Below are 13,954 nucleotides of genomic sequence, written 5' to 3' on the forward strand. Positions count from 1 at the left end.
TTAGGATCCTCAGCTATCATCTGATGATGGCCTGTGGGGACAGCGGCCATTATTTTGGGAATTTTTATGGAGCCAGTTGTCAAGCTTTCACCCAAAGGATTCAAATGCAGGACACAGTCGAAACAGTTTTAATGAAAAGAAGTCAGGAAGAAATAACAACAGTGAATGATCAGAGGTCAGTCTTCAAGCTGGGATTCTGATCAGGGAAGTATTTTCAGGTAAGTTGTTACTCTGGAATTTAACATTCAGACACAGATTTTCCAAGTGGAATAATACTCAGGTACTGTAAGTTTCTTCAGGTAAGTGCAAACAGGAATTGGCGATCCTCTCATCTTTCTTCAGATTTAGGGTTGCAGTACTTGGAGCTCCACTGCTAGCAAGCTTTCAACAGCAGTTGGCATAAGAGCAGGTCAAGCAGGTATTCAGGTAAGTACAGTGGGGCAAAAAAGTATTTAGTCAGCCACCGATTGTGCAAGTTCCCCCACCTTAACACGGATCAGTCGTCCTGTCCCCTTGGCAGAAAAACAGCCCCATAGCATGATGTTTCCACCCCCATGCTTCACAGTAGGTATGGTGTTCTTGGGATGCAACTCAGTATTCTTCTTCCTCCAAACACGACGAGTTGAGTTTATACCAAAAAGTTCTACTTTGGTTTCATCTGACCACATGACATTCTCCCAATCCTCTGCTGTATCATCCATGTGCTCTCTGGCAAACTTCAGACGGGCCTGGACATGCACTGGCTTCAGCAGCGGAACACGTCTGGCACTGCGGGATTTGATTCCCTGCCGTTGTAGTGTGTTACTGATGGTGACCTTTGTTACTTTGGTCCCAGCTCTCTGCAGGTCATTCACCAGGTCCCCCCGTGTGGTTCTGGGATCTTTGCTCACCGTTCTCATGATTTCTATACCTCTATACAAATCTGGAAACAAACACCATTTCACAAACTACAGGCCTGTCTCTTTACTACCTCAATTCTCAAAAGTTCTTGAAAAACTGTTTAAAAACAGACTGGAAAAATTTATAGATAAACATAAACTACTCACTGAGAGTCAGTACGGATTCAGATCAAGCAGATCAACATCATCGGCACTATTAGATTCAATAGAATACATCACAAATTCCATAGACAAAAAGCAATATGTGGCTGGGTTATTCATAGACTTGACAAAGGCATTTGACACTATAGATCATGATATATTAATAAGAAAACTGGAACGTTATGGTGTCAGAGGGGTAGTTTTAGATTGGGTCCGGAGTTATTTAAGTGACAGAAAGCAGTTTGTGAAAATAAATGGTGGTTGCTCCTTATGTATGGACATTGCTTGTGGTGTACCCCAAGGGTCAGTTTTGGGTCCAAAATTCTTCAACTTGTACATTAACGACATCTGTAAAGTGTCCAAAGTATTAAAAATGGTTCTCTTTGCTGACGATACAAACATTTTTTGCTCTGGTGATGATCTGCAGAATTTATTGGAGGATATGACTAATGAAATAAGTAAAGTGAAGTTCTGGCTTGATAAAAACAAATTATCATTAAATTTGAATAAATCTAAACTTATGTTATTTGGAAATAGTAGTTTAAATACAAATGCAAAGATTCAAATAAATGGTGTTGATATTGAAAGAGTCAGTGAAAATAAATTTCTGGGGGTAATAATAGATGAAAAACTTAACTGGAGAGCTCACGTAAGATATATTCATTCCAAAGTATCACGAAGCATTGCAGTACTAAACAAGGCAAAACAGGTATTCGACAGAACATCACTTCATATTCTCTACTGTTCACTGGTTTCACCATACTTAAGCTATTGTGCAGAGGTCTGGGGCAATAACTATAAAACCACATTACATTCACTTTTTACTCTTCAAAAGAAAGCAATTCGAATCATCCACAATGCAGGTTATAGGGAACATACAAACTCACTATTTTTGCAGTCTGAAATATTGAAAATTGACGATATAGTGAAATTCCAAACAGCACAAATTCTATTCAAAGCAAAAAATAAAGAACTGCCAGGTAATATTCAGAGTATGTTTTTTTTGAAAGAAGGAAGTTATAATTTAAGGGGTTTTTGTAACTTCAAAACAATGAAGGTACGTACTACAAGAAAAGGCTTTTGTGTTTCTGTTCAAGGAGTGAAACTATGGAACAAACTGAATATGGAATTAAAGCAATGTCCAAACATAAAACTGTTCAAAAAGAGTTATAAAAATATGATCTTCTCGATCTATAAAGAAAAGGAAAATATTTAAATTAAGTGAATGTCTCTATTTAAAAACAAACAAACAAAAAATTCATGATGTGATATTATAGTATATAGTATATCAGAAATCTGTTCACTATTTTTATTACAAATTATATCAGTAAGGAAGCTGACTAAATATTCACTGATAATTTATGGGACAGGGGTGGGATTAAATAAGTGTATACTTCTTCCCACTCCCTTTCAACATGTAAATTAATCAGAATGTTTTTTTGTATGTAATTTGTATAGTATATTTTTTTCTCTCATTTCTTTTCTAAATGTACTTGTATATTGTTCACATGTTGAAATAAATTACCAATCAATCAATCAATTTTGACCCCACGGGATGAGATCTTGCGTGGAGCCCCAGATCGAGGGAGATTATCAGTGGTCTTGTATGTCTTCCATTTTCTGATGATTGCTCCCACAGTTGATTTTTTCACACCAAGGTGCTTGCCTATTGTAGATTCACTCTTCCCAGTCTGGTGCAGGTCTACAATACTTTTCCTGGTGTCCTTCGAAAGCTCTTTGGTCTTGGCCATGGCGGAGTTTGGAGTCTGACTGTTTGAGGCTGTGGACAGGTGTCTTTTATACAGATGATGAGTTCAAACAGGTGCCATTCATACAGGTAACGAGTGGGGGACAGAAAAGCTTCTTACAGAAGACGTTACAGGTCTGTGAGAGCCAGAGATTTTCCTTGTTTGAGGTGACCAAATACTTATTTTCCACCCTAATTTACAAATAAATTCTTTACAAATCCTACCATGTGGATTCATGGATTTTTTTCTCACATTCTGTCTCTCACAGTTGAAGTGTACCTCTGGTGCAAATTACTGACCTCTGTCATCATTTTAAGTGGGGGAACTTGCACAATTGGTGGCTGACTAAATACTTTTTTGCCCCACTGTAGTGACTGATCTTTTTGTTACCTGGCGATTCAAATGGGAAAATTATAAGTTGATTTAAAAACTGTCCTTCACAGATCAGATCACAATCAGATTTGTTTTAACCAAGGGTGTTACACATACAAGGACACTTCAGTTGATGGTGTTTCCACTATATACAGTCCTGTGAAAAACTAAATATGCCCTAATTGAATAGAACCAGCAATAACTTTAATAATGTTCTGTATGTCTCATTCTTTCACATCATTGTAGAGGAATTCTGGACCACTCTTCTTCACAATGTTGCTTCACTTCTTTGAGATTAGTGGACGTTTGTTTAGGCACAGCTTTCTTATATTTTGCAATATAGCTAAACATCTCCACTCCCAAAGGACATTGTACCAGAGGTCTTGCAGTTTGCAAACCTAAGCCATGTTCTTTGTAGATAGAAGATGCTTTGTCTTGGCAACTCTAACAAACAGGCCTCACTTGTTTAGTCTTAGTTTTTGTTATACTGTCATGAACTTTAACATGCTAACTGAGGCATTCAGAGTCTTAGATGTAGCTCTTCTTGGTAGTTTCTCTAAGAATTGCATGGTCTGACTTTGTGGCTAAATTCTCATCCACTCCTGGGAAGATTGTGGCATTGTGTTAATACACACCTGAATGCTCCAAGTCAGCAAACTTTCAAAGCTTTCTAGAGTTGCTCACACTCGCCGTTGATCAATTAATCGAGTTCATCTGATTACCAGCAACTGGGTGTTTAGAAAAGTCTAAACAATATATGTTATATATGGATTCATTATACACAGAGTAGGCTTACTGCCAACCACAAACAGATAAAATATAAGACAAACACATGCGTAAGGAAGTAGACTGGTGCAGCACAACGATTATGCATTATGTGTGAAATATAATGTTGTGTACATGTAGAACTGTTGTAGAACACAGTCATTGTAGATTCAGAGCAGAATGCAATAACTACAGTACCTAGACTACCTAATAATAAATACTTGGCATAGGTACAACTTAGTTGTTTATGAGGATAATGGCAGTGGGAAGGAAGCTGTTTCTGAGTCTGGTTGTTCTGGTGTAGGTGGATCTGTCACACCTGCCGGAGGGGAAGAGTTGAAAAAGTTGTGTCCAGAGTGTGAGGAATTTCTGATCATGTTTGCTGCCTGCTCACTGGTTCTTGAGGAGTTCTGGAGGCTGGACAAGGGGACGCCAGTTATTTTCTCTACATTCTTTAGAGTTTATAGTAGCGCTAGTAGTACTAGGTAGGTAGTCATACTAACCTGTTTTGTGTCTGAAGCAGACTGCGCACGACAGACTTGATGACCGCAGTGTAGAACTTGATCAGTAGCTCCTATGATAGGCCATCCTTCCTCAGCTGAAAGGACGTCAACTGTTGGGACTTTTTGAATAGAGTTGGTGTTGGGCTCCCACTTCCGGAGCTGAGAGATAATAGTGAACAGGAACTTGAAAGACTCCACACTTGGCACAGGGTTGTTTGAGCAGAAAATGTCAAGTTGTAGTGTGTCTGGGGTGTTTTGATAAACATTTATGTGATATACTCATAAAAGTGGCTATTTTCTATGCTAGTTCTACTATTTTACATGCCAGACTTGGCAGAGGTACCAACTCTGGCATGGTATCCCTGCCAGGCTTACACTGGCAGGGATACTATGATACAATTTCAGTTTTCTTTGGAAGAAGAAATGAATTTTATCCCACACTCACAAAAAAATACCACTCTGAAGATTAGTGTTTAGTTAGATCAGTTTCTCCGTTCGGTGAACAGGACGGGGGAGGTGTATTTAAAATAGTCCAAGTTATCTTCTCTTTACATTAATTTTCCAAGATTATGTGACAGACTGCAGTTTTTCCTGTCTTATCTAGTGTAATAATATCAGTGAGAAAGTTTCCATCACTAGGTTGACTAAAGTAGCAGCAATCCAGCTTGAGGGAGGAAGTTTCTTTCTCAGTCATGCAGTACTCTCTTGAGTATTGAAAAGCTGATGTATGTAGATCCTGGAGAAACTGCACGAACAGATTTGGTGTCACTGCAAAAATCACTTTCATGAAACATTATATCTTAGCATTACTATATACACACACAAAAATAATTGAATATAATTAATTTCAAACAGTAATAATCCTCCATCAGTCATCCTTTGTACAGTGCTGGGGACTGTGTCACAGCAGGACATCATTTATCACGCTTATGATAAAAAAAGGCTAGCGTCAATAGAGAATTTAAAGTGGTAGTGTATTTCAATGGAGGCATTAATGCATTAGGCAATATATGAAGATGATGTGATTACGGAAAAATAAAGTCAGTTAACTACTATGTATTTTTGCTTACTTACAGAAAATATATGAAGATATTAAAATGAAGCTGAAATTATATAAACCTTCTGGCTTGATTGAATTTCTCAGTGTATATATACAGTATTTCCTATTTCTTTAATTATTATTCCACCCACAAGTATATATATTCTCAAGAAAGAAAGAAAAAAAATCACTCAACTCAACTGCAATAAAATGGCAATAAAATCATCCACAAATTCCCAGAATATTAAATAACTGCACTATTAATGCTTTATTCTTCTGTGCCAAGATAAGTCTGGGGAAAAGGAGGCAATCTGCAGTGGTTTTTCCATCTTCTGATAAGCCTCGAGGGAAAAGAGCGACGAAGAAGACGAGAGATGGGAAAAGAAAAAAATACATTGGAATAAAGATGAAAAACAAGAATAGGTGAAAATTGTTGCAGAGCATAACAGTTGGGGGGGGGGGGGGGGGGGGGGAGAAAAATTGAAAAGATAAGGAAAGGAGAGTTGTGTGAGTTGATGGAAAGAAAGAAATGGGCAAGTAACACTGGAGGTAAAGTGAAACAGTCTAAGGATGGAGAACTGCAAATACCCGGTCAGCAGAATGGACTGTGTAAGTGGATTGAGATTTCAGCAGGAAGCAGGTTGTGTTAACATTTTAATAATGAATTATTCGTATGTTAATCGCTCCTCTTTTACCTACTTGCAAGACTACAAAGTGACCTTAAAATCGCTCCTCTTTTACCTACTTGCAAGACTACAAAGTGACCTTAAACTGGGTTAAACCTGCTGATTAAAACAAATTGCTGCCAAAAATCGTTATTTAGCCTTTAGCTACTACTCCTTTTTTGTCAATTTGAAGGACTTAAGCAAAAAATATGGTCACTGGCCACTTTGTTAGGTACACCTGTTCAACTGAAAGTTAAGGAAAATATCATCTCAGGAAGTCAGCGCATTTAAGTATATAAACATGGTCATGACAGTGTGGAAGAATTATTATTTAAGTGACTTTGAGTGTGACATGATTGTTGGTGCCAGATGAGTTGGTCTGAACATTTCAAAAGCTACTAATCTACTGGGATTTTCCCAGTCTCTGGAGTTTTCATAGGGAATAGTTTAAAAAAGAGAAAATAGTGAGTAGTAGCTGATGAAAAAGCCTTGCTGATGTCAGAGGTCAGATAAAGGCAAGAGTAACTCAAATAACCTCTCAGTATAACTGAGGTGAGCAGAAAAGCATCTCTGACCACACGATACGTCAAATTTGAAGCAGATGGTCGGCAGCAGCAGAAGTCCACACTGGATGCCACTGCTGTTACCTAAGAACAGAAAACTGAGGCTACAATTCACACTGACAAAACCGGACAACGGTAGATTGAAAAAATGTTGCCTAGTCTGATGAGTCTCAGTTTGAGTTGTAACATTCAGATGGTGGAGTCAGAATTTAGTGTAAACAGCACAGTGAGTGCATGGTGTTCTTGCATTGTTTAGTTTTGAAATATTTCTCTGATATCCAGTCATCTAACAAACGTCTACCTACAGTAACTCTCATCTTCATTTGCCAGGAGTACTGTTCACCATCAGCCACTGTGTTGCATGAAAAACATTCAGAATAATATCTGGATTAATGTGCTAAGGTTAATCACGGATAGGACATGTGTCTGGATTTTTCTGTGTCTTCTCACAGTCTGAAGACATAATTACGACTCACCTTTAGCCCATTTTCCGCTGGGATAAGCTCCAGCCTCTTGTAACATTGTGATTAAGATAATAGATGAATGGACTGTATCAGCATGTGTTTTACTTTGTGTGCTAATGTGTTTTTAAACAACATATTGTCGTATACAGTGCTTAACAAATTTATTAGACCACTGCCCAATGTAAGGTTTGTCACGGCTGCCCTAAATTAACAGTACTGGCAATTACCAAATATATCTAGATTTATAAAAATGTATTAAACATTGTTATTATTATTATTATTGTTGTTGTTGTTGTTGTTATTTACTTGAAGTACTGATTCAGTTGAATCATGACATGAATTCAGTTTATTTGCCTGATAAATAATAACATATTTATTTGGTTAGTTTAGTTTTTGACAGATTTCTAGAACGCTTGCGTTTTCTTGTTTTTATGACAGGTGGCCTAATAAACCTTGTAAGCTCACCATGTGGGTTGTGTGATTTTGTGATTCTCTATTCTGTAAAAAAGAAATGGCTTTACAGGTGTGTGCCATTTCTTAGAAGGGCCACTTTACAGGACATGTGGCTTAGTGAGCTAATAAGAAGGTGACAGATAGTACCTCGGGAAATAAGGTCAGACCACAGGTGAGGAGCGAAGCAGCTGGAGTTTCGATTAAGAGTATGTGCGCTGATGGAAATGCAGTTGCATAAGGAGCACTCACCCTTTGCATCTCTTTTTTCTCCAGCTTGCAAGCCTGGCTCCTTCAAGGCGTATGCTGGAAACACTAAATGCTCCAAGTGTCCTCTACACAGCTCTAGCCATGACCAGGCGGCCACCATCTGTCACTGTGATAAAGGCTTCTACAGGGCTCTCAAAGACCCCACTACTATGGCTTGTACAAGTTAGTAGAAAGCTACAAAACCTTTCGTCTCTTTCCTGCTTGCAGAAATCCAATTTTGTGACTGCTGTGCCAACATTCACCCCATCGTTTCTGGTTTTATTTATTTTTTTAGTTTCGTTTTGCTGTTTAAGTTTTAACAGTGTGATTGAGTCACATTTAAATTTCTGCTCACCAAGTTTGGACATTTCTGAGCGGTGTATCGATGAAACTGACAAGTATCATGCTGGAATGAAACACTCTTACACTCTGAGAGCTATCCTCTCACACGCCTACATGCAGATATTTGAAGATACACTCAAACAGCTCAGATTTTTTTTTATTGTACAGGTGTGAAAACTGAAAAAAAAAAACCCTGAAATTTTAGCCGGGAAATTGACACAAGTTGCTGGAATGAAGCCGGAAATGTTGAAAGCCAACCACCCACACACTTGCTGTACCTACACACTGAACACACATGCTAAGGAATAAAAATATGCTCAGCGTGCAAACTTGTCAGATTATGGTGATCATGTGCCAACCATTGCTTCATATTCAAGGTCGCATAAGTGTCCTGGAGAATATCCATCTCAAAAAGTGGCAAGTGCAGTCGCCAAAAAAAAAAAAAAAATGTCTGTCTCTAAATACTTTTCTTCTCTCTTTCAGGGCCTCCATCAGCTCCCAGGAACCTGGTCTCACTCATCAATGACACAGCTCTCTTCTTGCAGTGGATGCCTCCCAGTGATACAGGAGGCAGAAAGGACATCACTTACAACATACTGTGCCAGCGCTGTGGTGGGAGTGACAGCAGCGGTGCTGTGACACAGTGTGAGCCGTGCGAGCCTGACCTGCACTTTATCCCACGGCCACTCGGCATTACTGGCACCTCTGTAGCAATACTGGACTTTGCAATGCTCGCTAGCTACACCTTCCACGTTGAGGCTGTGAACGGGGTCTCTGGGCTGGGTATGACTGCACGCTCGCTGGCAAATGTGACCGTCACGACACACCAAGCTGGTAAGTCCTGTTCACTCAGGCGGTCTTTCGTTTTGTTTTCCAGTTCTGGTTGTTTTGCTTTTTTAAAATGGTGGTGGTAATAATAGCAGGCAGATGTAACCCTACCTGCAAATAGGATCTGTATTAATACAGTTTATTTAACGAGAAAGCATATTGATGAATTTATTAATAATTTCATAAGAGATTAAACAGAATTGATGATGGATTATAATCATCTTATCTTAAAGACCTCATACTACCGTATCACTCCAATAGAGCCCTTCACTCCCAGACTGCAGGCTTACTCGTGATTCTTCTGTGTATTTAAAAGTAGAATGGGAGGCAGAGCCTTCAGCTTTCATGCCCTTCTCAGGGGTAAAAGGCAGAGTACGCTTTGGACTGGCCACCAGTCTGTCACAGGGCTAACACAGAGAGACGGACACCCATTCACACTCAGATTCACAACTATCGTCAATTTAGAATCACCAGTTAACCTAACAATGTCTCTGTACAGTGAGAGAAAGCTGGGGTACCGGAAAAAAACCCACACAGGCACAGGAAGAAGTTTTAAACCAGGCCTCAGGATGACCAGTGTATTCAAACCCAGGACCTTCTTGCTGTGAAGCAGCAGAGCTAACCCCTGCTGCTCACTGTAATTTTCTCATTTTTTGAGTTATATATAAATAAATGTCAATCCCCATTACATTTACATAATTGTAATTATTCTTGACCAATAATACACTGTGGTTAGACAGGAACTAATTCATACTTCATGAATATTGTTTTTTGCATTGCAGTTTAGGTTATTCATTACAGTAATGAGGAAGGGGATTTACTTTCCTCTTTCCTGGGGACCCTGAGACCTCTTAAGTCTCCATCTCTCCCTCCAGCTTAATGCGTCAATAAATGGAACGCACTCCTGACCTTTGAATTGCTGACAGAGTCAGTGTGACCTGAACCTATTCCTAATTAGTGAAACCCAGCAGACCCGGGGTCAACTAGATCTACAAGTTCACAAAGGAACATCGTCTCAGGCTTGAATTAGTAAAAAATAAGAGACCTGAAATTCAGCTTTAACCTTAAACTTCAAGGTCGGGAATAGTAGTGAAATAATTGATGGAGAAGGTTGAGATGAAGGAAGGGAAGCAGGTGGATTAATAAATTATGCTGGGATGTATGTGCACGTTTCCTCCCCTTTCAGCATGCGTATGAAGTTTGTATTGAGATTAAATCCTGATGAGAACTAGAGTCGTACTCAGTGATCTCAGTTATCAGCAGCTCAAACGAGACAGTGAGGAGCTGTGAGTGTCTGTGCTAAATCATAGTTGTCATTGTTGTAATACTGCTTTGACATTTATTTAAGTATTTAAACCGAGAAGAGTGAATGATGAAGATATTTGAAGCTTGGGAAATGTAAACAACATATAACTGGATGTAAGAATCTTTTGAAGGCTGATCCCTTTCCCGTGGTTGCTCACATTGACACTCCGGCACAATATTTGCCCGAATGTTGATTAAATGTATTTAATTTAATGTTTCAAATGTTGATTAAATATGTATCTAATGAACTCAAGTAAACGCTAAAGCCCTCTAAATATTTCACAACTCATTATTCATGAACTGCTTGATCAAAATACTGATGACTTTGCACCAAAACTATCAAACTGATGAGCTTAAATAAATGATAAGTTATGAAAATGGAAGAGTGTGACTCCTTAAACTAAAGCGATGCAATCAAGAGTTGATGACACCGTTGCTTCTGAGAAAGAAGAAATGCTCTTGGTTGCACAGCGGTGGTGCAAAGAGAAGCTTTTATTTCATAAACTTTTGTCTGCAAAGAACAGACTGCAAAAACCAACAGAAGGCCCGTCGTGTTTAGTCTCTCATTACTCTTTGAACTGATAATTAGTGACAGCTGGTTTGACCGGTCGCAGCCTCTGCTGGGTTAAACATCACCATCACTGCTGGCCGAACCATGTCCTTAACGTTCTGAACTCTGATCTTTTTTTAATGACAAAGAGTCCGAACAGACGTAATCACTGGTGTGGGCATGTAACTTTTCAGATTCACACGCTGTAATTTTTACTCTAGTGAAATGCTTGCAGTGTAGTGCAGCTCAGGGTCACCTCTAAGAACACTTATTCATATTTGGCTGTGAAAAATAACCTAGAACTGCAATGGTTGGAAATCTGAAAGACAAAGCGTAAAAGTCACCAACGCTCTGCTGACTCAATAACTGCAGAGCTCCAAACCTCCTCTGGTGCTGGGCGCTTCATGGGTTTCCATGGCCAAGCAGGTCCTGTATGTGTGATACGTAGGCAGCCTGATGTATGAATGGAAGTAGAATTCAGCAATTGTGTAAAATAGTATATTTAAACATTCATAGATAACAGACTACTTGAATATGCTGAAAGGTTATTATGAATTTTTTTGGCCTATGGCCCCCAAATCACTCTTTAACCATTTAAATGATTCATGAATTGTCAAAATCTTGACCAATAATGTTATTTTAATTGATAAATTGGCTAATCTTTATATTATATAATAGTGATCATGCGCATCATGATTTCAATTTAATAAAACAGAAAGTAAAGTAGTAATTTAATTAATTCTCCTCATTTTTCATTTTTTAAAAGTAGGCTTAGGAAAAAATCTAAACCTGTTAAAAAATTATGCATCATTATTTTTAACATCTCAAGTCCAATTATCACCAAAGTCAGGAGGATTCATTTCCTGGGAAATGCCTGTACCAAATTCCACATTTTACAGTAGTCTGTTCAATACTTGTTGAGCCTGTTCAGTCTGGACCAAAGTGGTGAGCCGGCCAATCAACCAGCTCATTAGGGTGACTCTTCAAACTGTGATCCAGATTAAAATTTTAAAACCTGTGCCCATGTGTAGAATTCGCTGGCTTGCTGTGTCAAAAGCAGTGAGACGCAGTGAGAATGAAGCAGCATTAATGATGAAGTGACAACAAGGAGTCCAGACAGTTATAAGATTATATTTATGCTCCTGCTCATTAAGAAAATACTTCGCAGTCATTCCTCATAATTCTCTTTAGTATACAGGGAGAAATAATGTGTCGAGGTTTTTATTTTTACAAACTGAAATGTGTGCTGATGGGCTGTCATCATACCATGCAAACCAGATGTCAGGTGTGTATGTGTCATGCCTGGCACCCATCTCTCTGGCAAAGGCAGCAAGCCCAGTGGGAGGAAGTTGGAATGCAAAAATAATCTCCATAGCAGAAGAGAAGCAGCCTGTGGGGATGTTCCCATTAGGATGTTTAGAGTGGATTAACTTGTCAAACTGCCTTTCCTCAGTAGACATACTGTACACACACACACACACACGCACACAGAGAGAGAGAGCCAGAAACACACACACAAACAAGCAGGCAAGCAAATTCATACAAATAAGACATTTGCACGCATGTATCACCCACACTTTTACATGGTGTGCTGGTCATTTCCTCAGCTCGTTCCTGTTATTTCATCTGCATTTTGTTATATTACTCCTCTGAAAAGAAACCAGAAATACTCACTTTTCTTTGATTGTTGATTGATACAACACATACACCGTAGCTCTGTTACGGAGATTACAGCAGCTTCTTTGTTGTGGTTTGGATAAATAAAAGTGATCCTGTTCTGCATATTTTACATGACAAATGGGCAAAGTTTTAAAAATAAGAAATATATTCACTAAAAGATTGAATTATTGAATCTGTGCAATGACACGTTTGCTTGAGTCAGCAGCTGATTCTCAGCATCACATGGAGTTTTTTATGCAAATTTAAATGAACATGTGACATTTAATATAAGCCACTTTAGTAGGGTCCCCTTAATAATAGTGTGTTGGAAGTGCTTTTGCCTTCAGAAGTGCCTTAATTCTTCATGGTTTATATTCAATAAGGTGCTGGAAGGTGATCCTCTGGGATTTTTGGTCTATTTTTAGCTTGAGATTTGTCAGCTGTGTATTCATGATGAGGACACGGTCAGCAACATTACACGGTACACCAAGAAAATATCCCCCACACCATTACACCACCAGCAGCCTAAGCTTCTGATACAAGGCAGGATGTATTTATGTTTTGTCAAAGTTTATACCAAATCCTTACTGTACCATCTAATTGTCACAGCAGAAATGGATACACCAGGCCAGGCAACGGTTTTCCTTTCTTCTAATTTTTGGTGAGCCGGTGTGAATTGAAGCCTCGGTTTCATGTTCGTAATTGACAGGAGTGGCATGCTGCATGGTCTTCTGCTGCTGTAGCCCATCTGCCTCAAGATTCAGCGTCTTTTCCATTCAGACATGACCATATGCTTATAACAACTGGTTATTTGGTTTCTGTTGCATGTTACTGTTACTGTTTCCTATCAGTTCAAAGCAGTCCGATGAGTCTCATCTGACCTCTGGCATCAGCAAGTCATTTTGGTCCAGACAACTGCTGCTCACTGGATGTTTTCTCTTTAAATGGTTCTTCTCTGTAAACACTTGTGTGGGAAAATCCCATCACATCAGCAGTTTCTGAAACACTCATGCAGCCCATCTGGCACCAACAACCATGCCAAAGATAAAAGATACTTTACCGCCTTTCTTCATTCTGATGCTCAGTTTGAACTTCAAAAGGTCGTCATGACCATGTCTTCACACCTAAATGTGCTGAGTTGCTGCCATGTTGGTTACTTTGTAACTAACAAAGGGGCTGTCGGTGTATGCATGAGTTAGCTATGCATTAAGGAAAAATATTCCAGGAAGCTCTTTTTTGATGATGTTTAAAAAAGAAAAATTGAAAATCATGTTAAACTCTTCAAACCGCTGCATAGGTTTAAAATAAATTCAACTAAGGTGGGATGTTCATGGAATGAAAAATGCTGTCTGCTTAAGCTTTTTTTTTTTTTTTTGGGGGGGGGGGGGGGGGGGGGGGGGTAAGCGAGACTG

General features: G+C 39.0%; 1 protein-coding gene across 1 annotated transcript in view; it reads left to right on the forward strand.

Moving 5' to 3' along the window:
• Positions 1 to 13,954, forward strand: part of LOC146678781 (ephrin type-A receptor 6-like) — a 52,641-nt gene that overhangs the window by 12,608 nt on the left and 26,079 nt on the right. Inside the window, exons 6-7 of the mRNA XM_085413388.1 lie at positions 7,886 to 8,041; positions 8,684 to 9,034. Of these exons, the coding sequence (XP_085269514.1) occupies positions 7,886 to 8,041; positions 8,684 to 9,034 (507 nt within the window). The remainder of the gene's footprint in view (positions 1 to 7,885; positions 8,042 to 8,683; positions 9,035 to 13,954) is intronic.

This window comes from Rhamphochromis longiceps, linkage group LG1 (genome assembly GCF_057381845.1).
Source record: "Rhamphochromis longiceps isolate RC_006_pf linkage group LG1, R_longiceps_female_GT1.1, whole genome shotgun sequence".
NCBI classification, from domain to species: domain Eukaryota; kingdom Metazoa; phylum Chordata; class Actinopteri; order Cichliformes; family Cichlidae; genus Rhamphochromis; species Rhamphochromis longiceps.